We start from the raw sequence: 25,008 nt of genomic DNA, 5'->3' as shown, positions 1-25,008 counted from the left end.
TTCCACATCTTTCAAAGGGGAGTAAGAAAGTGGCTTCCTCATAGTACTGCTAGGATAAACAAAGAGATACAATGGAATAATCCTTGTAAAAACCTATGAAAAAAGTAGAAAGTGCTATACAAAGTATTATCAATCAATGATAAGATGCTCAAAATGTTGTTTGGTAACCTTGACCTTCATACCCCCACCCTGCCCGATCCCAGATTCAAGGCAATGAATTCCCTCAAAAAGAAAGCCCTTCTTCTTATTTCAGGAGCTTTGTGTATAAGCAGTACCCCTCTCAGTCAAGTAGACCCAAAGGTTCCTCTGGGCCAGGATGGCAACCTTGAGGTTCCTTTTTCTGGGAGTCCAAGCCACAAAGAAGCCTACAAAGCATCTGAAAAATGTCAGGCCACTTGCCCCTCCACACCTCTGCACGAACCCAGGTTAACGACCAGGGGCAGCTCAAAACGAGAAGTTAGAGTTCTTAGGATCTTCTTTAACCCCACTGCCACCCTGCAGCCACACAGGAGGGCAGCATCCCCCTCCCCTCACTGCTCAGAGCACCCTGTGGGCCACCCACACAGGCAGCACGGACTCCATGCTTGCATGTGGCTCACCTCCTTTCCTCTGTACTGGGTGGAGGAGCAGAACTGAGACTCATTAAATAAGCAGAAGCATTTTTAGCATGGCTCCCACTACCAGTTGAGCACTGGCAGTGCCCATGCTTCCTACTGACCTCTAAAGCTAGCTGCCTTCCATTCATCTTATATTCATCTTATAATGTAACTTCCACAGGAGAGCACCAACAATTCAAGACTTAACGTTTTCCTCCCCCCCAAATATGCTTTTCTTCCCATGCTCCCAGCTCAGGTGAATGGCAACTCAGTGAGCTAAGACACACCTTGGACTGTCTTTCCCTCACTTCCCATTGCCAGTCAGACTCCAAGCCCAAAAGCTCCTGTGATCTGATCTCTTGAAGTTCTTGCTGCCTCATCATTCCCATCATTACCTGATTTCATTCAACTTCTCCTATTTCTCCTCTGTACTATTTTGGTCTCTCTTACTACAACTAAAGTGACCTTTCTAAAATTTAATTCAAACCATGTCCCTCCTTGCTAGAAATCCTTCATTCACGCCTCGCAACCCCCAAGACTGAATCCCAACTCCAGAGCATAATTTACAAGGCCTTCCAACCACTCTGGTTTCAATCACGCCCATTCTCCAGTACATCTCATGTTCCTACCGAGCCAAATCATCTGAAACCCCCTAAGTACCCCAGGCTTTCTCTCACTTCTGGACCTTCCTATTTGCCATTCCCTTTGATTATTTATTCTATACTTTCCCCCTTCCTTCCTTTACCAGCCTAACTTCTCCTCCTTCAAATCTCAGCTTAAAATCATGTCCTCTAGGAAGTCTGTGAACAGTCCCTTCTCCCAGAGTTAGGTGCTTCTTCTATACAACCCAATGACTATCACAGCACTTTATCATGCTTTATTGTTGTTGCTTGTTTAACTATCTCTCCCACTAGAATATAAGCTCCAGTGTGAGACTCTTATTCACCAATGTGTGTCTGACACGTAGAAAACTATTTGGCATATAATAGGAGATTAACCTATATTTTTTGAACATTGAGTGAATACACAAATGGGTGGATAGATGGATGGTTGGATGGATAGGTATCTACCCCAGGTGTAAGAATGTAAACCACTAAGAGCCACAAAGGACCAATTTACAGCATCTCTATGGCCTCTAGGCCAGACAATTTTCAAAAGGATAGGGCAGGATGGGCATAGACAAAAAGCCATGAGTACCAGAGGCCTGCCCAGACTTCAAGGGATTTCCAAGTTAACACTTCATTTTTGCCATCTCTTACTTTTTAAAATTCTCTTCTCAAGTATCATTGAGTTAGACTGATCTAAAACATATATGGCAATGGTGCTACTGGGAGAAACATGATGAAGGGTAGGTACACAGAACAACTAGTGGAACTGGAGTTGTATAGCCTAAGGGATGCTGCAGGACCGAGGGTGCAGGCTGGAAGGATACAGAATAGCTGACAGAGCTTCAGGTACAGGGCTGAGTGGAAGTACCAGGAAGGTTGAGGGGACTAGACCAGAAAAGGCAATTGGATAAGTGGAGCAGGGCCAAGGAACACACGGAGTGCTGATGGGAAGGCATGGCACAGCACTGAGGTTCCAGCTAGGAGGATGACCAGGGTAGGGATGAAGGGCAGGGGTTAGAGTAGGACAGCTGAGGAGTCGTGGGATTCTGGGTTATTGCCATGAACGCTTCCACCAGCAGGTAGGTAGATGGACAGGAAGGGCTCCAATAGCTTATCTCCAAGAGATCCCAGTGTCCCTAGATGCTCAGCTACCTCTGCAGGATATCCCTGTAGAGCACTCACCCAATAAATTCCATTAATCCAAATTCTAAGGCCAACGAACTTTGGATTGTGGGACCACATAAAACATTTTCCCCATTTTCATTCATTGCAGACAGAAGAAAGTTCAGGCTTTGGATTCTCATTTTAAATAAACCTTAGCCCTCTTATGTACTAGCTGTAGGACCCTGGATCTCAGTTTCCTTAGCCATAAAATTGGGGTGCCCACCTCACAGTACTGTTGGGAAGGTTAAGTGAAATCACCCTGTGAAGCACCATGTGCAGTTCTAGGTACAGAGTGAGGGTTCAATAAGTCGGCTTTCTTTCCCTTTCCCCTTCCTCTCTAAATGAAGCTCAGTTGCTCCCATTTTTACTGTATGTGGGTGGAAATGGGGTAGAGGAGGACCTTGCAGACTCATTAGGACAGAAGGCATGAGTCAGGGTTGTGTAACATCCAGGGATGGAACGGGGACACTCCTCCCCCCACCCAATCATCCTCATCCAGGTCCCTGGGGTCTTGACAGGCAGTGGGTCCCGTATGGTCAGCAAAAGCAGGCTCTGTTAGTACCTTTCTCACCACATTCGGAGAGGAGTGCTGGATGGCGCTGTCCAGTTGGGGAACACTGTGAGGAGTTTCTTCCCCAGATGCCTGGGGCAAGTTAGCAGTTGTATTCTTGTCAAGAGGGAGAATTGGCTTTGGGCCTTCAGATGCTGGGGACTCATCTGTAGCCTGGAGAAGAAAATAAGAACTTGGGTGGGTTTTACCGCAAAGAGTAGCAGCAGCAGCAAAGGCTAATGCCCACCCTGCACTGTCCGTTGTTACCACCTACACATTGTGAACTGCTTGAAACTTTTTCAGAAAGAAAGATAGTCTTATCTAAATTCTTCCTAATATGACAATCTTAGGACAGAACCCAAACCAAGAATTATGAGCTAACTCTGTCATATTCACCTTAGCAATCATAACAGTTTTGACTTACATTTAAAGAGTTTATGGTCCTCTATAAACCCTAGACCCTTCTCTGCCATCATAAGGATTATTCCATATCCCCTCAAAGGAACTGAGCCTCAGAGGAAGACATCTGAAGCATGATCTGAAGCTGTCAGTCCTGAAGCATAAATGTGAGGCCTTATATTTTGTAATAAAGTAAAAGTCTGTAGAGCTGCTTTGAAGATATAAATGTGGTTACATGTTTAAAGGAGACACCACTATGAAAAAAGTGAGAGGGGAGGAGGAAGGGGCTGGAACAGGAAGCTCTGGGGACAAAGAAAAGCAAGAGTTAAGGATGAAGATGTGGAGTGCTGCAGAAATCCCAGAGGCACAAACTGCACCTCTTCAATTGTCTCTTAGCTGAGAAAAGAGAGGAGCAGCCTTCAGAATCCCCCTAGGGAGAGAACAGGGCCTCCTCTGTGGCATTTCAGAGTCAGCAGCCCCGGATCCAAGTCTTCGCTCTACCACTCAATGTTTTAGGATCTCTAGGCAAACTGCTTGCCCTCTCTGACCTCCACTTCTGCACCTAGAAAAACAGATGGTAATGCCTACATAACAACATTGTTGATAGGACAAATGACATAGTGTATATAAAACATTCCTAGCTTAGTAGGCTTGGAATAAACTCTAAGTCTCTGTCTTAGTGTTATGAAGTGTTATGAAGTTGCTGTCCACTAGCATGTAGGGCACACCTTCACTGCCCTTCCCCCTGTCTGGGATATACAAGTTACAGCAAGGCAAGTGAGGTTACAAAGGTAAGAGACAGCCTCCCTTCTGCCCTGGCGCTAGCTAGAATCCAGCACAGCTCAGGAAGTTCCATTCATGGACAAGGTCCCTAGTGTCACCCAGGAGGACAGGGCTAAGCCAGGCCACTCTGGACAGTATCAAGCCCAGATCTATGTTGGGGCTAAGTACTCCGTTCTCTGGAGCTTTCCTGAGATGGGAGGTGGAGCCCGGCGCAGTCTTGAATTGTGAGGGCTGAGTTCAAGGCCACCCTAAAATGAAGAAACTGTGCTCTTGTGCCACCCTGTGACTGGGAGGCTGTGTTTCCTGCACTGTCCTAGGGAGAATGTGTGTTCCATGCCACCCTGAGGCTCACCTGCACTGTGTCCTCCTGGCTCTGGGACTGGACGGGTGCTGGCTGCCTCACAATGTAGTTGATCTGCCCCACGATGGTTTGCTGAAGATGCTGCGGCGATTTGGCCTGACTCAGCTGCAGGCTGGGCTGTTGAGCCTGAAGGAGAAGCTCCAGGTCCTTCTGCATTTCCTCCAGCTCAAACTTGTGGTGCATTATGTCCACATTCTGGGAACAGACAGGCCCAGGAGGGCTCTCGTGCTGACTAGAAGCCAGATGCTGGGATGGAGGGAGAGGTGGGGGTGGCTGCTGTTGGGGCGGAGGCGGCGGCTGCTGCTGAAAGTGGCTGAGCTTCAGCTTCTGGTGGTGGCCCAACTGCACCTGGACAGACGGTGTCTGAAAGGTGGGCGGGGCGTGGGCTCCTTGCTGAACATCCTGCGGAGGCACGATGCACACGGGCTGGGAAGTCAGCTGCTGCCCCAGCCGCTGGGATGTGCGCTCTTGCTCCGCAGGGGGCTGGGTTTCCAGCCAGGGTTGAAGTAGCTTTGGTGGATGAGGACGGCAGGGCAGTTCTTTTTCCCTGGGCAGCAGTGGGGAGCACTGCAGTGACCTCAGCTGTTGGGGCACCGTCTCGGAGGGCTGCCTAAAGCTGTGGGCTGGGTGTATGCTGGGCGGCGGGACCTGGCCTTTGAGGGAGGGCAAGACTGGGGAGCAGTGGGAGCAGCACACAGAGGAGGAACACAGTGCTGGAGGCTGGAACTTGCGTGAGGGATGGCTGAGAGTCTCCTGCTGAGCCCCTGGGGACTGGTGGCTTTGATAAAAAGATGATGGTCCCTGTAAGCTTCCATACGCAGGAGTATCTGCCGGGGACAGTTGTCCACCCTCAGTAGTTATACAGCCTAAGAATTCAAAATAGAGAGTGTTTCCAAAGGTAATCTGCAGTTGTTCCCCCTCTGCTACCTCCCACTCCTGGGACCGAAGGATAGCATTCAAAAAAACTTGTACCAGATGCAGAGATTAAGAAATTCAACCCCTGATCCCCAAGACTCAGTCTAGCATGCTTCCAGCAATTGGACCTATATAGACCTGCTTTTGGGGCCTGGGACACTTAGAAATTAGCTCAGCTTTTACCAGATGCTCAGTCCTGACTCTATCTCACTAGAGAAACCACGGGCTCCCTCAAAGAGCACCTACTTCTTTTTTAACAGAATAGCCCAAGAGAGACTCAGACCAAAAAAAAATCAACACTGGGGGAGAAGAAGGAGTGTGTTGGAAAGTGGCAAAGGAGATTCATCCCCAGGACAAATGAGCAAGTCTTCAAATATGGTTCTGGGGAACTGTGTGTTGGGCAAGTAGGATGGAAGAGAGTGGGGAAGCTCTAACACCAGGGTCAATGCCAGGCGCCAGTGCTGCGGACTGAGGCCCCTGGGCCCTCATACATGAGTAGATGATATCCATTGCTGTTTCAGGCTAACGGCTCCTTCAGCTCATCTGAGGCTTATTTGGGGAAGACCAAGTGTCTTGAGGGCAGGAGGTGTGTTTTATTCACCTTTGGTCACTTGGTGGCCAGGGTGGGGCCTGACTCAGAGCAGGTGCTCACCAAAGGTCTGTTGAATTAAATCAAAAGGGTAAGGGAAGCAAAAAATAAACCTAAATATATCATTTATCGCTCTGTTAAGTTCAAAACACTTTCACTGAGAATAACAGCCCGGATGAAGGTAGCAGTTGGCCATTAGTTTAACAAACCTACCATTAGGTTGTCAACACAGGCACAACTTCAAGTTGTCTACATTCTGCCTAAAGACTGAATGCCAGCAAGTTATTGCAGCAGGGAAGAAAAACGCACAAGGTCATGAATTATCTGCTTATATCTCAACTCCAAAGGACATGTGTGACACTGTCTGTCTGTCTCCTCTCTGTGTCGCTGAAATATCTCTGTTTGTGCCCACACACATGTGCACTGCCATACAGCATTCTGGAGAGTAGGGCCACTGTCTTGTCTCCTCTTCTAGCAATGAAAACAAGGGAAGAGGGACATTCATGCAGAATAGGAAGCTCAGATCTCAGCTGGTCCTGTTACAAAAGTCCTGTATTGCCATTGCTATTTACGCTATCAACTCTCCCCACCCCCCACCCCAACCCTACCCTCATCACCCCCAGTCATTCAGGTTTGCTCTGGCAGTCTCAGGGAGTGCTTTCTCTTGGGCATATGCTGATCTAGCCAGTAAGCTAAGCAGATGGTCTATATGTGTTCTTAGCAATCATGCACAGGCCCACAGAGTAGGCCCTGGGCTCACCAAGGGAAGCCAGCTGCTTGGTCCAGAAGTTAGGCTCCCAGGTGAATCTGATACTCCAAGGGGAACCAGGGTCTGTGTTACAATTGGTCTCCAGCAATCGCTGCATCTGAAACACAATCTGACAACAGCACCAAAGGTCATTTCTTTGGGCATCTTGCGCCTGAATGACAACGCCCTCTCCCTCACTCTTTGGACAAGTTGAAGGCCAAAGTCCTGGCTGTTTAGCCTGTGGTCCTCCCCCATATGCTTGCTTATTTCCTTACACGTTAGTATCTTCACATTCCTCCGCTTTCCCCCACCCCTACTGATCCCCTTCTTCTTACTGAGGCTTATGGAAAGCCTACATTCTTATCTCTTCCAGGCCTCGAATGATTTTAATTCTCCCTCAGAATATCACTTGGCTGGAAGCCTCTCAAGAGAGTTCCTTTCATTCTACCATAATCTCACATGAAAAGCCAATGGGGGCAGACATTCTCTGAGTTCCCCATAGCTGTCCTTCCATCCGCTTGTAAAACTCCACTACACCCTAGTCAACTGCCCTCTTCCTCCCTCATTCCTTTCATCTATCTCCTATCGCTAACTCTCCCATTTATCTAGGACTTTGGCAAGTATCCAACTGCCCTGACAACATCTAGTTAACCAATGTCCTAATCAGCATCTTGGCCTCTTACGTCCTTGATCTCTTTAATGTAAATCACCTTCACCTCTCTTTTCAGTTCACTCACCATATCTAGACCATTTTCATCATCTAGAACCATTCTACCTATGAGACCTTAAACTCCAACAACCCACCCCCTGATCATAACCAGCTCTCACTCTGAGCATGCTCTTCAGCCTCATTGGACTCCCCAAGCCCTGCTCCCTTAGTCCATAGGGTCGTCCCAGCTTTCCATCATTTTCAGTAACAATGTCACTAGTGCCCTAGTTCCCTTCCCATCCCCAATGTCTGACCTTGGGTCAATCCAGCCATCCCAAAGCCATGTTATCTGGGGTCACTACACTGATCATTACCCTCAGGGGTACCCTTCAGTCCTTCTTCTTGTCACTTCCTATCTTGTCAGCTTCCTCTACCATGGTCCTTAATGACTATCTAAAATTTTTACTTCTCTCCTCAATGTCATTTACCCAATGACTAACCCTCTCATTATCACCTCCAACTTCACAGAGGGTGAAAAAACCCATAAAAGACAATTTCCCTCAAACTTGTATCCCTCCTATCTCCAAACTTAACTACATTATATTGACACCTTCCTGTCCTCTGATCTCAGAGGAAAGGAGTGCCTCTTGTTTAAGGTCAACCAGTTCACTCTAGGTCCCACTTCTTTCTGCCCTTCCAGTATGCTTCCTCTACCACACATCTCTTCTACCTTCAACCACTTCTCCCAAATAAAGATGTGCAAATGTCTTCCTTACTTTAAAAAAGTATTCCAACCCTGTCTCCTTCTCAAGCTACCTTCTTACTTCCCTTCTTTTCACTTCTGTCTCTACTTCCTCACCTCCCATCCTCAGCTTCCTCATTCTAGCTTTTGACCCTTCTACTTTGTGGGAATGTCTTCCAAAAGATTACCAGGGACCTCCTGATTCCCAGACCTCAAGGCTTCGCTTCACCACTCATGCCCCTTCACCTATGTAGCAATGGTAACATTGATTACTTAAAATGTGAAACTCTGTTAATTTCTGTGCACCACACTCTCCTATTTCTCCTCTCACCTCTGATGCTTGCTTCTCATCTCTTTCACTCATCTTCTTCCTCTGTCTATGTGAAAATGACGGCATTTCCTTGGGCTCCAGGTTTGTTCTTCTCTTCTTCCTTCACACACTCTTCCAATATCACTGATATCCCAGTGACTCCCACATCTCTCTCTCTCTAACCCTGACTTTTCTTCTGACCTCCAGACCCATCTATCAAAGCAGGTTTGGGACAGCTCCCTTTAAATGCCCTATAGGCACCTTCACTTCAACATATCCAAATATAAACCCCATCAACATCCTTCAAAATTCTTGCTTCTTTTCCTGGGGATCATCACCCTCCCAAGCCCAACACTTCAATGTCATCCTCAACTCCTCCTTTCCTCTTAGGTCCCATTTAAACCCAAATAATTTCCTATGGAATGTTCAGCACACTGCTAGTATTAATGCCTGGATCCATGACCTAAGACAGAACTACAGAACTTCCCAGCTGAGTTGCTTGGAGGAAGGCAGGTCTATTCCAGCACCTGGGTCCTTAGCACTGTGGGGTTTGGTCAAAGATGGTTTTCACTTACTAACCCAAAGTCAGTGATTGAGGAGTGGGAGTTCTTCTTACCAGCTCTTTGCTGAAAAGGAAAGGGATGCTGGTTTTGCTGCAGACAGCCCAATTAATGAAATTCTGCACATGCTCAAATTGACGGTTGAGAACCATGATGCTCTGCAACTGCTGCTCCAGCTTCCGCTTCCTTTCATTAGTAATGCCCTGGTTACGAAGACAGAAGACAGAGTCCCTGATCCTGTTCTTGGACTGCAGGCCACATGCTTGGGAAGTCTGGTGGTCTGTGTGTATCAGTGTAAACACAGATGGAATCAGATGAAACTGCACCCCTGAGAGGAGGACATGGGCTGCTGAGGGATGGATGGAGGGAGGGAGGGAGGGAGGGAGACAGGGTAGGTAGATTTTATAGTACAAACATGGAATGGCTAATAAATGAATGAGAAAATGAATGAATGTCTGCATCTCTTGGGCATAGCTTGTTTCATATCTCTTTCAAGGCTATAACCCTGCATAGTCCAGGAAGGCAGTTGCCTTACTGCCACAGCATTAATGGGAGTTTGATCTGATTCTCTAGCTCTTAATGAGCCAACTTCCCAAAATTAGACTGGACATTTTAAGATACAGGGAGCAGCAGAGAGCTATGGAAACTACATATCTGAATTCTAGCCCAGGCATCTCTGAGCCCTGAGACAAGGTTGATATGTGCCTGGTTTCTGCCCCAGGGAAAGAACAGAACCCATCCATCTGCTCACATATACCTCCAGCTCCTCTATGAGCCCACTGGCCTGTTTGTTCAGCTCGTTCATCAGAACCATCTTGGCCATTTTGATCTGGTTTTCCACCTTCCTGTGCTGATGCTTCACCTCAAAAATCCTGTAAACAACAGGATGAGACAGAGCATGGTGAGACCTTCCCCCCAGGCCTACGAGAGCCTACAGACAGCAAACGTAAGAGCCTACAGTGTGGAGGCTGCCTACTGAGATCAGGGTCCACCAGGTACCAAATGTAAAGAAACAAGAACCTTCCTCCACCACCCATCCCACTCTTTGTACAACCCAGCCCACTTGACCTAAGTGGGACAATGGCCCAAAGTTCAACGCAGTTTTCTCTAGGTAAACTGCAGGGCCACGCCCAGGTCAACCCAGTAGCTCACCAGTTCACACAGCACTAGAGGCAGGACAGAGAGAGTGAGTACAATTATGACTTCATGTAAACAGCGTCACTAAACACCGTCATGCAGTAAAAAGAGCACAGGTAGAGACAGAAAGTAGACTAGTGTTTGCCAAGGGCTGGGGATGTTGCACGGTGAATGGGGAGTGACTACTAATGTGTATGGGGTCTCTTTTTAGGGTGATAAAAAGGGTCTTTCAAAAGTAGACAGTAGGGGACTTCCCTGGTGGTGCAGTGGTTAAGAATCCACCTGCCAATGCAGGGGACAAGGGTTTGAGCCCTGGCCCAGGAAGATCCCACATGCCGTGGAGCAACTAAGCCTGTGTGCCACAACTACTGAGACCGTGCGCCTAGAGTCTGTGCTCTGCAACAAGAGAAGCCACCACAATGAGAAGCCCACACACCACAACAAAGAGTAGCCCCTGCTAGCTGCAACTAGAGAAAGCCCATGAGCAGCAATGAAGACCCAACACAGCTAAAAATAAATAAATATATTAAAAAAAAACATAGACAGTAATAATGGTTATATAACTCTATGAATATGCAAAAAAACTCACTGAATTGTACATTTTAAAAGAGCAATTTTATGGTATATAAATTATATATAAAGTCATTAAAGCCATTTTAAAAAGCCATTAAAAAAAAACAAACATGGGCTTTGAAGCCACATAGATCTAGCTTCCAAACCCAGCTCAGTCTCTGACTAGCTGTGTGATCTCAGACAAGTCACCTAACCTATCTGAACCTTAGCCTCCTCATCAGTACAATGGAGATAACCCCAACTCAAAGAATTATAAGAACTGATCAAAATGATGCATGCATGATGCCCAACCCAGTGCCTGTCGTGATGATCTCTCAGTACATACTTGTTTCTCTTTCCACAGAAAATACAGATGATTTCACGTCATGTGTAGGTCTATATGGAAAACACTGGGAAAGGGGTGATAAAGGGTAGATTGCCACTGACTTGTACCCACATGATAAGCAGCACTCTTCCCCAATATCTACTCTGTGCCGTTGTCCTTAAGCACCTACCTTTGGCTACTTCATGGCCACTTTCAGAAGGCATGTACTTTAGCCCAGGCTCACTGTGATCATCCTGACCTAGCTTGGCCCCATGCACCAAGTGATGACCCAAAACCCCCTCCCTGGCCCTGAGACCTCTAAGGCCAGGACATATGCCAATGTCTGCATGTCTTCCTTATAAGTACTCCATCCTAGTACTGTGACCCAGGATGAGAGGGAACAGTGCATTTCCAGTGCTGACAAGGGGCTAGCCGATGTTACCTGTCCTCAATTTGCTTTGCAGATGTCTGTAGACTAGATTTCTTATGTGCCACCTGTGTAGTCACACTTTCCAGAAGCATCCTCTGGTTTTGCAAAACTTCTTCAAGATGTCTACACCTAGAGCAGGAGGCAGAGAAAAAGCTGAGGAGGACTGAGTCTTATTCTGAGCACGCCAGCCAAGAGAGAATCCCCACAGTGCATTGTCTCAGCCAGGTCCATGGAGGCTGGGGTTACATGTAGTGGGTCAGAGACTCTTGGCCCTTCAGGCCCTCTCCAGAGAAAGCCCACAACAGGAACAGGGAAAAACTTCAGCCCAGGGGCTGAAGGTTGGCTTGAGCAGGGAGAGGATTCTGAAGTACTGGGAGCCCAGCGCTCTCATAGGTAGAGTCCAGAGCCCTCCCAGTTCCCCTTTGGGCAGCCCGCCGGCCCCACCTGTGCTCTTTGTGTTCCACCATGAGGCAGCTATGGCATGTGAGCACATCACAGGTCTCGCAGAATAGCTTGAGCACTTCCTGTGTGTGTAGAGGACAGTACAAGGCGAAGTCTCCAGAACCACCATTCACTCCTGCCAGAGAAGATGGAGAAAGTGGGCTTCTCTTGCTCAGGAAGACCTCTTAGTTTAAGTTCCACTGAGCATCCCTCAGCCATCTATGGACACAGGGAAGACACAGAGCTTGGAGGGAAGGTGGTACAAAGTAAGAGAGGCCTCTCTCTGGACCAGTGAGGTTCCAGGAACACAAGGAGGAAGGCAGGCTTAGACTGGCTGGATTTGCCCATCTGTCCAGAAATAACTGGCCATCAAGCCCCAGGCACCCCACCACCTGGTGAGCCTGAGGAAGGGGCTTGCTACCTGCTGCACATGGATCTCCTGCAGAATAGTGAGTCCTCTAAAACTCAACCTAAATCTCCTCATTAACCAGGATTCTGTTATGGTGAGGCTGAAACAAGCTACCCAACCTTGCCAGGCTCCAGGCCAGATCACATGGGTCATGAACTTTGGTTCCTGTCTGACGAAGGTAAAACCCTTCTCAGAGTTCGAGGGCCTTGAGAAAAGACTTTCAAGAAGACTGCCACTTAAAACAGATGGTGCTGGATGGATAAATGGACAAACCCTGATCCAGTCTGCTGAATTAATCAAGTAACTAAACAGAAGTGAGGGCCGTTTGCTTGAAACAGAGGTGAAAGATAGGGAACTCAATTACCTTCTGTGGTAATTCGAGACTATTCCTCCCTGCACTGCCTCACCCACCCTCACCCACGCCCCCGCTGCTCCCCCCAGCAGGGAGAGTCTAGAGTGAGTTTACACTGTGATGTGACTCTGCAGGGGACAGCTTTCCTTCAGGAAAGGCTCTGAGACCACCCCTACTCTCACCCCCAGCAGGGAAACGAGGTCAGAGAGCTATTCTCCAAAGATTCTATGGTTTGCTACTACTTAAGTGCATGTGAGCTAGTGGAGAGGGTGAGGAGTGATACCTGGAGATCCCTTCTGGGTCCGGGGAAAGAGTGGGCCCCCAGGGGCAGGGCCGTGCCGGTGCTCCTCCGTGCAGGAGCTGCACAGCCAGCGGTTGCAGTAGGTACAGAGGATGTGTGCCGCCCTCTTCTCCTTGCACTCGGAGCAGTTCTAGAGGTAGAGAGTTCTAGAATTACTGACGTATCTTCATCACTTGGGCCTGCTTTTATGAGTGGTAAATACTCTAGGCACTGGGGTCCTGCAGGGCTGTTCCTCCACTGTTTTGGAGTGCAGTCAATTCTGGAGAGCTGCCTGGGAGTGACATGCAGGGGCGTGTGAGGCATAGCGCCCTTTGTGACTAAGCGTACTGCCCTCGGGAGCTATTCACACAAGTCCCGTGCTGCAGCTGAGGATACGCAGATGAATAAGGCAAGGATCTGCTCTCAAGGTACACACAGCCTGGACGGGGTGGCAGACATTCAGTGGGTAATGCTGTGATGAAAGGATGCACCAAGTGCTAAGGAAGCAAAGAGAGGTTTCCAGGAGTTCCATCCAGGAGCAGCCAGGAAAGGTTCCATAAAGAGCTGACATTTGAGTTGGATATTGAATGACAAGTAGAAGTTCACCAGGCAGACAAGGGAGGAAAATGGAAAGCACAGGCGAGAGCGAAAACTGTAATGTGCCTATGGAGAGGAAGAAGCTGCAGCTGTATGAGTACACAGAAAGATGATCATACACAGCCAGGAAAAAGTGAGATGGACCAACTCTCAGAGCTGTGTTTCCACTGCTGCGGCCTGCCAGGACCAAGAGTCCCTAGCCTTCTTCTAGTACAAATGTTCATTCATTGGTCAGCAAACATCATGCAGGGCTGATATAAAAGGTGGAGAAGAAGAAAAATTAGTCTGTCTGTGCATGAATAATACAGGCCACCAAACTGATGTGGATCCTGACAGCTTTGTCCTCACACTGGGATCTGACAAACCCACAGCAAGAAAAAGAAAAAAGAGGAGAAATACAAGTTTTACTGACCAAACTATGAATTCTTTGAGGGTAGAGACATGGGTCTCTGTCTTCCTAGCACCCAGGCCCTGGCATATCAGACATTCAGTAAGAATTTAATACAGGTGCAAGTAAGTAAAACGGCAAATGAATAAAATGTAGTGGGCAAGGATACCCCAGTGGAGAAAGGAACAGAAGGGATACCAGTCAGTAAGTGATGTGAAATTTCAGAAACTCACGCATTAGTTGTTAAATATAAGCATAACTGATGAACCCATTTATCCCAGGCTGGTGCATGAGTTTCAACTCAGTGTGCCGGGGTGGGTGGAGGGTGGGGAATAAAAGCTTAGTACCCATAGTTTTCAGTAAGAGCTATAAGAGAGAGAAAACACCCCAATTTTGCTTCCCCAACTGAAACATTTTGGTTCTCTTCTGGATAGAAGTATGGATGGATGGATAGATGGATGGATGGATAGATGGATGGATGGATGGATGGGTGGATGGATGATTAGGCAAACTGGTGGAAGGGTAACAAGTCAGATGGAGTGATGGGTGGACAGACAGACTTATGAACAGGGGTTCCATAGATTTCTGAACAGGATCAGCTGTTTCTTTGCTTGTCCTGACTTACCCTGGCCATCTTGGATTGCTCAGAAGGAAAGCACTGCAGCAAAAAAATGTTCAGTTACATCCCTGGTAAGGTATACTCGCTTACACCCAGGACAGGAGATGAGCTCTGGGAGAAGGTGGGAAAGATAGCAAAGTCAGGGCAACACTGCAGATTATACATAACATAGGACCTAGACACAAGGCTTTCTAATACACAACACCAAGGTATGTACCAATACCACTTGTGCCAAAATGAAATATGTTTGATGCCATAGCCTGCACTTACCATCTAGGTGCTCCGGACATGACCATCCAATTAGCGGCCTGCCCTACAGAACTTCCCACATCCTCATCTTTGCCTGATCCTACATTCCTTTCCTCCCTACAAGCCATGTTACTAGAGGCCCAACCCTGCTCCATTTCTGATAATCAGGTGCCTTCCTGCTGCTCCCACTCTGCATTCCACAGTCCTGAGAGCCTGGTTCCCACTATTGGCTAAGTTCAAAGGGGTCAGTTTAGCCCAGGGCACAGCTCCAGCCATTTACATTACTGTGTAGTAGAATTACTTTAAAGATCTCAAAGCTAGAGCTTCCAAGAAGGTTCTAGCCAGAGAAAGGCAAGGACTCCCTGCCTGCTCATCTAGGAGGTATTCTTCTCTTGTTACAACCAATACCAGTTGGTCTGCCTCTGGGGCTCAAAGAGGTTTTGCTGGGCCTTCTCCACCCAGTCCATGTTGGGTGCACCACATATATGTGTGTTTCACCCGTGAACATGAACATCTTGTCCTACTCCCCTCTCCCCAGAGAAATGCAGCAGTCTCCAACACATTCATCAGCATGGTGGACTCCTGAACTATATAAGCAGCATGACACTGCTGCCACCCTGGAGATTGTAGTACTTCAGGTCCACCCCACTGGCACTCAGTCCACTGGGTACAAGGAGATGAGCTTCCTGAGGAGGGCCAGGTGCCTGCGCCCAGGGATGAGGACACCCTGAAAAGCGGCTGGCTATGCCAGTGCATGCAGCAATACCACCACAGTCTTCTCTGCCCCATATCACCAAAATGATACAATGGCAGTTGCTCTAGACTTGCAGGCAGACAGACTTAAGCCCAAACACCACCAAGGTCTACCACTCAGCGACCTTGGTTGGGCAAGTCACTTAGTCTCACTTAACTCCTCTGTGCCCCAGATGTAAAATAGAAAGGAAAAACAGGAGTTGCTATGAGGACTGAATTAAACAATACTTGAGAATTCACATGATCCTCCATGAATGTTGACTTTGAATTCAAAAGATTTCTCATATCCCATTCATGGTAGGGCAATAACCTCAATTATCAACTCTCCCAGGTGATGAAAGTCAGATAGTCTGAGAGGGAGATTGAAAAAGTGGTCACAAATTCTCCTCCTCCCTGTGTTCATGCCTTGCAATCCTATCCATTAAAAGTGGAGTCTTCTCTATCCTTTGAAGCTAGGCTGCCCTCATGACCCGCTTTGGCCAACAGAATGTAGCAAAAATGACACTAAGTTCTAAGCCCAGGCCTCAAGTGGCTTTATATGACTCTGCTCTCGCTCTCAAAACTCTAAGACTGCCACGTGAACAACCCCAGGTTAGACTGCTGGAAGATGAGAAACCATGTGGAGAGAGGCCTCAGTTGTCTCAGGTATCCCACCTGCAGCCGTCACAAACCAGGTAGCCCCAACTGACCCACAAGCTGAACACAGACATGGGTAAGCACAGCAGAGATTAGCCAAGCCCAGCCCAGCCCAGAAGAACTACCCAGAGCATCCCAGCCCAAACCCTCAACCTGTAGAATCATAAATAAAGCTTGGTTGTTGTTTTAACCACTAAGTTTTGGAGTGGTTTTTTATGCAGCAAAAGATAACTGATATATTCTGGAAAAATCAAAATCTACAAAATCATGCAAAATAATATTTTAATAATCTTCTTTCCCCCACCTACCACTCCGCTCCCCCGCCCCGCAAAAAACCCCTCCCCTAGCCTCCACAGAGCCATGGACTTTAATGACAGAACTGGATCTGCAATCTCCTAGATACTCTCCTGCGTGTCAAGAACAGTGGCCCGTGGTGGAGAAGGATGCTCTCTACAGGTGGCGTCATCCAGGGGCATCACGTGACTGTCCCTCCCTACCACCTGGCTGCCCAGGGAAGATCCTCCTCATCTACTCCCAGGTCAGAAATGCTGTTCTAATTGTTGGAAATAATTTCCACAAGGTTTCTGACTCCCTGGTACCAGATGCTCAAACATTTGTCATAGTCATACAGCCTCATTATCAGCATGAGAAAGAGAGAAATAACTGAATAGATCAGACAAGGCCTCATCACACATCCTGTACCTCCCCTGGCCTTAAAGATCGAAATCCTCAGCTTGTCACTCAAGGCCCTTTCTGAGTTGGCCTTAACTCTCTCTAGTCTCATCTCTAGCTTCACCTGCCACACACCCTATGTCCTTGCCATGCCAAATACCTCTGCTATCCCTAAATGCACCAAACCTTTGCATAACTCTATGTTTGTGAAAGTGAATGTTCCCTCTCCCTAAAACACCCTTTCTTGCTGCCCCACTCCTTTTCAGATAAACTCCTATTCAACCTTCCAAACTTGTTCAAATGTTCTACCTTTGAGAAGCAGTGTTGATTTCCCTTAGGAAGAGTTAATTATTCCCTCTTCAGGGTTCCCACAGCATCCTGAACATCCTTCTAGTACAACAAATATCACATTGCATTTTAACTATCTGTTCATATGTCTACATACAAAAATAATCCACAATTTGATACTAAAAGATATTGCATGATTTTTATGTTTCTTGTGGGTTTGAGTATTCCAGGTGTGTTCCTTGCACTCACAGCCAATGAAAGTAGTCAAAAGCCATTTGGAAGTTTTCGGGGTGGTGGAAAAAACCAGCCCAGGAAAATAAAGGAATCAGGTCTGATCCAGAGCAGAGGTGTGGGGCTTGGGAAAGGCTGTGAACTGGGAGATGTGGGTTCCAGGCCCAGGACTGTCACTAACTGTGCAACCTTAGGTAAGCGACCCCTTTTCTCTGAACTGTACTTTCTACACCCTTAGATGAGGGGAATGGGAATAGAAGGGAAGTATGGATTATCCAACCCTCCTCCTCTGCCTACTGCAACCAGGCTTCAGAAATATTCCCCTGGGCAAGATGGGAAGGGACAGCCAGCCACCCTTGTCAGCAAGTCAGGGACAGGCTTGTGGCTGAGGGAGGCCTGGATCTAAGACCTCCTCCAGTCTGATCAGGGGCTGCTGCAGCAGACAGCAGGGCTGGAGAACCGTGGCAGTGATACACACAGGTACCAGGGTAACTGTGGGGACCAGAGTGGACACAGAGGACATGGGCTCTCTTTGTGTCACAACTTTTGCCCAGAAATTCTTATCTTCCCTCAGAAGGTCCCTAACCCCCCTAGAGCTGTGTCAACCTTGAGCTCTTTGTTTTTTAAAGAGGATTCCCCATTTTTCAATGAGGATACCAAAATAAAGTTTTTTTTAGACAATTGGAATACATGAACTCTTAGGGCTGTGGATATATATAAAATGACCTAACATCAGCTTACAATATTTAACATTAATTTAGTTTTTAATACATATTTAAATCACATATTACATAAAATATTATTTAGATATATTGCTTTTTTCTTTCTACTTGAATTATTCAAGCAACAGCATTGAGCTTTTATTTCATACAGAAGAACATCAATTCTGAGAAATGCAGGACCAGGGCCCAGGGGCCACACAACCATCCCCAAAGGGGGTGGGCTTCTGCTTCCAGAATGAAGAACACACAGGCAGCAGAGGTTCTCTGAAAACTGAAGATGTTCAATCCATCTGTCACAAGAGTGAGCACTTCTGGTCCCTGGGAGGTATGGGACAAATTATTCTTTTACCACCACTCCCTATATTAGGCACTTTACATGTCTTATATAATCGTCAAACCATCTCTTAGAGGTAGGCATTGTCCCCATTTCATAGTTGGATAGACTGAGGCTCCAAGAAGTTGTCACCTACCAAAGATCATAGAAAGCAGAGGCAGAGCTACAATTGGAGCCCCAAGTCTGTCCACCTCTAAAACTCAGCCCTGTCCACTATGCTATACTCTTCTCTAATTCAAGTGTAAATAAACAAGGTAATTTTATTTTAATTAACTAAATGATTTGATTTTAAGTAAAATATTCCATAATAATGATCAGACTCTAATGATGACCTGGACCCAGCTTTGAACTTGGAATCGAGAAGGAGCTGGAAGCCAGCCCCAGCTATGCTTAAAGTTTTAAGAAATATGATCTTTGAGAAAAGGCAAATGAAGCAGAGTTTTTCTGCCTAGAAAAAATAAATCTGGGGGCAGTTTCATTCTACAGATCAGTGGTTCTCAAACTTTGTTACATATTTGAATCATATGAGGTACTTTTAAACATCCTGATGTCCAGTCCACACCCCATATCAATTAAATCAGAGTTTCAGGAGGTAGGAGCCAGGCATCAGTATTTTTTAAAATTCCCCAGGTGAGGGGACTCCCTGGTGGCGCAGTGGTTGAGAGTCCGCCCGCCGGTGCAGGGGACACGGGTTCGGGCCCTGGCCTGGGAGTACCCCACTTGCTGCGGAGCAGCTGAGCCCATGCGCTGCAGCTGCTGAGCCCACACGCGTAGAGCCCAGGCTTTACAAGAGAAGCCACTGCAATGAGGGGCCCCCGTACCTGTTCGCTGCCACTAGAGAAAGCCCACACCCAGCAATGAGGACCCAACGCAGCCATAAATAAATAAATAAATTTATTTTTAGAAAAATTCCCCAGGTGATTACAATGTACAACCAAGTTTGAGGACCAGTGCCAAAGAGAGAGTACCCCTTTCCCCTGTGGCTGAGCTGGATAGACCTGCCCCCTGTATCATGCAGCTGAGAAAGGCAAGCTCACCCAGTTTTAAAGAGGCTCCAACAAGTTAAGGAAGACTCTGAATGCAGCCGTCATGTACTTCCCCTCTGGCAGAGAAGAGAAAAGGGCAGATGCCCAACAGACAGAAGGGTGTCCTGATACCTAGGTACCCTGGGGGTTGGTGGGGAATTGGAGGACACCTTTTGCGTCCCCTAACTCCCAGCTTCACTGAAGGACCCATGAGCAGGCTTAGGGTGCAGCCTGAGGTTCGGCACTACAACGACTGCTGCTGGGGCCTAGAGAGTGTGCTGAGCCCAGGACTTAGTGAGGCAGCAAGGGAGGTGGGTCAAGACTAGGTAGTCCACCCTTAGACATGAACGGCAGTGCCAAGGCAACCTGGGCATGGGGCTGGGGTGGGAGAGAAATCCCAAGGAGGTCTCAGAAAACTAGCATGGGTCAGCTCAGCACACCAGGTCGGGACACATGCACATAAGCCCGAGCTCAGTGCTAAGCAACACTCTGAGGGTTAAAAAGCCCTTCATTCTAGAGCTCTTGTCCAGGGCTCCGTGAAACTTTGCCGCTGGGGCCCAAGCTCTGACTCCAGTAGAGCAGTGGCATCATCTGGAGAAGACTGATGCTCCACTGCCAGCTCTCACCTGTAGAACCAAAGCTGGACAAACCCAGCTTCCAGACCTAGCTTTTTCCACTGTTCATCTACCCAGTTCCCTCATCATAAAGATGGTGACACAGAGGCCCAGAAAGAGGCAGGGACATAGCTAAAAACCACAGATCCTTGTAAATCACAGGTGGCACCTTGAAACACTGAGCAGTCCCTGATTACCTCTGTCAGGGGTATGCCTCTATCAGACACTATGCAAGGAGAAAAAACACTCCAGTTACATTCTCTGGCAGGCTGGCCATCCTCACTAACCATTCCTGCCCTCCCACCCAAGGCAGCCCCAGGGTACTGGGCATCAGCTAAGGCCCCCACCACACAAGCCCCCGAAGCCTTCCTCTAGCCCATAGCTCAGAGCAGCACCACCTTTGAGAAACACGTTGCACCCACTCCCCAGATGCCCAGACCCTGCTAGAAAGACAGATTTCGATCCTAAGGTGATTCTGCTCCTGCCCCTGGCTGCCAGCAGGCTTACCTGTGGGGCCTGCTGCCCTGTGATTGGAGCAACACCTGGGGGAGAAGTCAGAAGAGCGACAGGTGAGACCACCACAGGTCCCAGAGGATGGTGCTCACCAAGTGCCCAGGAACACCCACCCTGCACTCTGCAGCCAGCTGGGCTGCAGGGCCTAAGCCTCAGGGAGCTGGGTGCGGGGTGGGGAAGGGGGAGCAGCCTGGGTCCTCTCCTGCTGTCCCTGATGCATCCTCAGCCAGGGCTGCATTTCTCCAGCTCACCTGAGACGCTTCTGCAAGAAAGGGCTTGGTTGACTCCTCCTGTTCCTGTTTATCTCGAAGGCTCTGCAGTATTTTTCCCAAACTGAACAGCAAGAGGGAGACCTCAAAGAGGCGACTCTTCCTAGCTGCATCTCCTTCCTAATCCTCTGGGTGCCTTGGAACAGAAGCTCAGAAGGAAGAAAACGAGATTTTCAACTTTCAGGAACTAGCTCTGTCGCCCTCTGCATAGCTCAGGAGGCCATCACTCTCAGCCTTTTAGGACTCGATCCAAAAATCCTTCAGCCCTCCATGTTCCCCAAAATGACAGTGCTCATGTGTGGCTGGAACCTGCCCCGATCCGGCAGCTCATTTAAATAGAGCTCATCACAACAACAGTGTTGGTAGAGAAGTGAGTAGCTGCAGGGCCCTGGGGACCCCCTGTTTATACGTAGGAAGAATGATGCAATCTGGGTATCAAAATAGCAATCCAGAATGGAATAACAGGCTCACGCAGCAGCGGTGCCTGCACAGCCAGAGCTCAACTTGACACACTCTGTCAGCCCCACACTACTGCAGCACGCAGATGCCAGGCACACACTCTCACCACAGCATTTTAAAAATCAGCAGGAGCCCGAGAGAGCCCTCCATGCCCCCGGCACTAAAGGAGGGTGGGGGTGAGGGGGCTTCGACAGACATTAAAGTCTGTCTCCTACACACTCACCTGCTCCTGCCACTTCACCTGAAGTCCTTATCCTGTGATGTCACAGTCAGTTGCCATAGTGACCAATTGTCCGTCACAGCGGAGGATTAGGACTTCAGATGGAGAAGACACATTTATAATGCACAACGGTCCTGAGAGGTGTCCCTCGGCAGCTAACTCTACCCCTCCCCCCAGGGAGATACAGTCACACACAAGCTGGGAGAGAAAGAGGAAGGAAAAACAGGGTCAGGTTAGAGGAAAGATATTAGGATGGGGCAAGACTACGAGTCCAGTATAATTGCTAAAGCCCAGAGTACAGGCAAATTTCAAGAGCACAGAGGGGAAGTGACAGGGAATGAACTTGGAAAGACTGGCAGTAGAGTAAGTGCCTGAAGAGCCCTGGATTCTAAGCCAAGAGGCTTGGCTTGACATTTATCCTAAAAGCAAAGGCCACCCAAAAAGGTTCTGGCTTTATGACTATCTTGATGGACTGGAGATTGGGGGTGGGGGTAGGGCAGGGAGAAGGCTTGTCCAGTTAAGGATTAATGGGATCCTGAATGAGGGTAGAAGTGGAAAAAAAAGGGACAGAAGAGTTGTTTCAAAGAGAACCAAGAGGACATGACCAAAGTAGGATGCTGAAGGGAGTGGTGGTGTGTGAAGGAAAAAGGGTCACATGGATGGGCTGCCATGAACAGAGATAGGTAACAGGAGGAGGAAGAGGGCAGTTGCCAAATCTTATCGTACCTGTATCCTACTTTCTCTGGCATCCGTTCCTTCTTAAAAGGATCAGGCCTCATTCTGCCTTGCTGGACCAATGATTCACAAATCTGTAGGGTTTGTTAGAAATCCCAAATCCAAATCTCTTGGGTGTGGGTACAGGACCAGGAATCTATGTTTTTAGCAAGTTTCCCAAATAATTCTTAGGCATCCAGACCAGCACTGGTTCAAGGACCAGTAATAAGGAACCAGTGGCCTGGACAACTACAGTAGCTTCCTAGCAGTTCTTACTGCATCCAGTCTTGTCTCCTCCATTCATTCTTCTCAGGAAGCCAGAAAGACTTTTCAAAAATACAGATTTGATTATATTCCACTGACCCAAAACTTTCAATGGCTCCCCACTGTCTACTGAGTAGCCTAAATTGGTCAAGACCCTTTTGTTTGGAAAGGAAATTTGGCTCAAAATTTCCTTTCCAAACAGAGTTCCTACTTCTCTCCTTCAAGCAATCCTATATTCCAACCAAAGTTCACGCCCTTCTGTTTCTCCTGCCCTCTCCTCCCTGTGCCTCATGCTAACACTATCCCCTACCTGTGATTCCCTTCCATATTCTTCTGGCCCTGCCTGGCTCCTACACAGCTATTCCTGCTTGATGCCACCCACAGGTTCAAATCCACCCAATTTCCCCAGGCAGAGCCTAAAACAGGGGTCAGAAAACTATAGCTCACCTGTTTTTGTAAATAAACTTTTATTAGAACACAGTCATGCCCATTCATTTCCATATTGTCTATGACTGCTTTTGTGCTGCAGTGGCAGAGTTGAGTAGTCGTAACAGAGCCTCTATGACCTGCAGAGCCCAAAATACTTTCTATCTAGTCCTTTACAGAAAAGGTTTGCTGACCCCCGAACTAAAGCAACAGCTACTTTGTTTAGTCTCTCCCTTTGAGGTTCCCTTCTGGTAATGGGGATCCTGCTTATTCCCAAGTCAACTCCCATCCCTGTGTGCTCTAGTTCTGCTAACTGGGTCACATTTGAGCTAGAACTTCAGTTTGGGGTAGGATGTAACAAACAAGGAAAGGACATTTCAGAAGGCGGGAACACCATAAACAGAGGATTACAGATGACAAAATACGAGGCCCCTCAGGGAATAAGTGATGAAGCTAGCCCATGCAGAGGAATGACAGATGAGGCTCTAAAGTTAGCACGGGGTCAGACTGGGAAGAGCCCTAAAGGCCATGCTAAGCTTCTGTTCTGAACTGCAAGCAATTAGGAGCCCTTTAGGTAGCTAGAAATTCAAGCTCAGGATAGGAGAGAGTGATCAGAGTTGAAGCTAGAGGATTTGGGAGCATAATCCACAAAGGCAACAGGTGAAGTAAGGTCAGGCAGGGGGATCCAGGGACTGTGGGGCAGGGCCAGGTAGCAGATCTGAGCCAAGAGTCAGAATCTGGGCATAAGAGCCAGGTGACAGATTGAAGCTGGAGATGGGTTATTCACAGCCTTCAGAGTCCATGCTCCTAGGAACCACCTGACTGTGAAGTAAGCTTTCTGTGTCAAGAAAGTACCCATAGTGGAATGCAGAAGGTATGGGTAGGATGACCCTGGATTCATCTCTTCTGATAGAGTGGCACCTTTATCTCTTTTCACTTCCTATCTCAAGAGTCAATCCAAGGGCTGATGCATTGACATACTCCATGCAAAGCCACTGTCTCCATTTCCAACTGGGCCTGGACAGAGGACCAGTGGGGGAACCAAGGGCAGCACCCTACTCTAGGTCTGTGGTTCCTACTGTCCCTGAAGCCCAGACAAGCTCCAGATTGGCAGGCAAGGGAGCCGGATTTTTTTTCTGGCTCTCTGTAAGTGACCAATTACGTGACATTCAGCAGAATTCTAGAACTTTCTGGAATCCTGATGTCCCATTTATTCAATGAGGGGTCAGAGATATACTCTTAAGGGCCTTTCCTGCTCTCCAGCCGTCATAGCAGTTAACCAATGACTGGTCCCTCTTGAGTGAGAGTTCCCGCAGACAAGAGGCCCCTCCAAGACCCTGTCCATCAATCACATCTACCTTGAACTCCCTCCCTAGCTATAGCTTTCCAAGTAGTGCCAGCGGCAGCAAGCACATCCCCCAAAACACTGCCTGCCTCCTTCCCGTCACCAGGGGAATTGCTCTCCCAGGAATGGCTCTGAGGTACCAGTGCTACTCCCAGGGCCCTAGAGAGCCAATTAAGGTGGGGAAACTGTTCATGAACTGAAAAACCATCCTGCTGATAGGCTCTGGAGCTCCAGCTTCTGCACCTGCTGCACACCCAGCTCAGCCCAGCTCAGCAACCTGCCCTCCACCTGGGAAACTTGGGGCACTGCCCACAACAGATCCCAAATAGTTGCACACACTGTTCCTCACCTGGAGTGAGCAAATAGCAGGCACCTCACCTGCCAAGCTCCTGGTTCTGAGATCTCATCCCCTCTACCTCCCACTCTCACCCCAGGCCATTAGAGCCCATCCAGCGGAGCTGCTCATTAAGATAAGTATCATTTCCCTCTCTGACTCTGAGGTTGTAGCATCGTGCATCGGGTCCCTCTCTTTGGATCTTCCCAAATCCCCAAGGCCTGCCCACTGAGGAACAAAGATTGCTCCCCATTTCAGCATTTGTACTTTTCAAGGGATATGCTGTTACCCATCACTAGCTTCAGGAAGCAGGAGGCTATGGTGGTTATTTGGTGTTCTTAGAGCTCTTCAAGTCCAGTCCCAGAGAATACCCAGGATCACCTAGTCAGTTAGTGCTAGAGTCCAGACCGAGCTCCAGGGCCCCTGACTTCCAGAC

General features: G+C 48.1%; 1 protein-coding gene across 7 annotated transcripts in view; it reads right to left on the bottom strand.

Annotated features, from left to right (window-relative positions):
* The window catches only part of TRIM66 (tripartite motif containing 66), a 63,747-nt gene that overhangs the window by 24,776 nt on the left and 13,963 nt on the right, over positions 1-25,008 (bottom strand). For 3 of the 7 annotated variants that reach the window (XM_060303553.1, XM_060303548.1, XM_060303550.1), the window contains exons 3-12: positions 20,793-20,959; positions 14,511-14,615; positions 12,904-13,051; positions 11,863-11,995; positions 11,431-11,547; positions 9,732-9,846; positions 9,031-9,177; positions 6,726-6,843; positions 4,453-5,327; positions 2,931-3,092 (exon numbers count right to left, since the gene is read on the bottom strand). In XM_060303553.1, coding sequence (XP_060159536.1) covers positions 2,931-3,092; positions 4,453-5,327; positions 6,726-6,843; positions 9,031-9,177; positions 9,732-9,846; positions 11,431-11,547; positions 11,863-11,995; positions 12,904-13,051; positions 14,511-14,519 — 1,824 coding nt within the window. In that variant the 5' untranslated portion in view covers positions 14,520-14,615; positions 20,793-20,959. Of the gene's footprint in view, positions 1-2,930; positions 3,093-4,452; positions 5,328-6,725; positions 6,844-9,030; positions 9,178-9,731; positions 9,847-11,430; positions 11,548-11,862; positions 11,996-12,903; positions 13,052-14,510; positions 14,616-20,535; positions 20,571-20,792; positions 20,960-21,492; positions 21,643-25,008 lie in introns of those variants that run through there. The other 4 variants (XM_060303551.1, XM_060303549.1, XM_030831318.2 and 1 more) reach the window with 4 other exon arrangements.

This window comes from Globicephala melas, chromosome 8, assembly GCF_963455315.2.
Source record: "Globicephala melas chromosome 8, mGloMel1.2, whole genome shotgun sequence".
Lineage (NCBI taxonomy): Eukaryota > Metazoa > Chordata > Mammalia > Artiodactyla > Delphinidae > Globicephala > Globicephala melas.
Note: the sequence above shows the minus strand (reverse complement) of the source record. Positions and strands in the feature narration are given on the sequence as shown.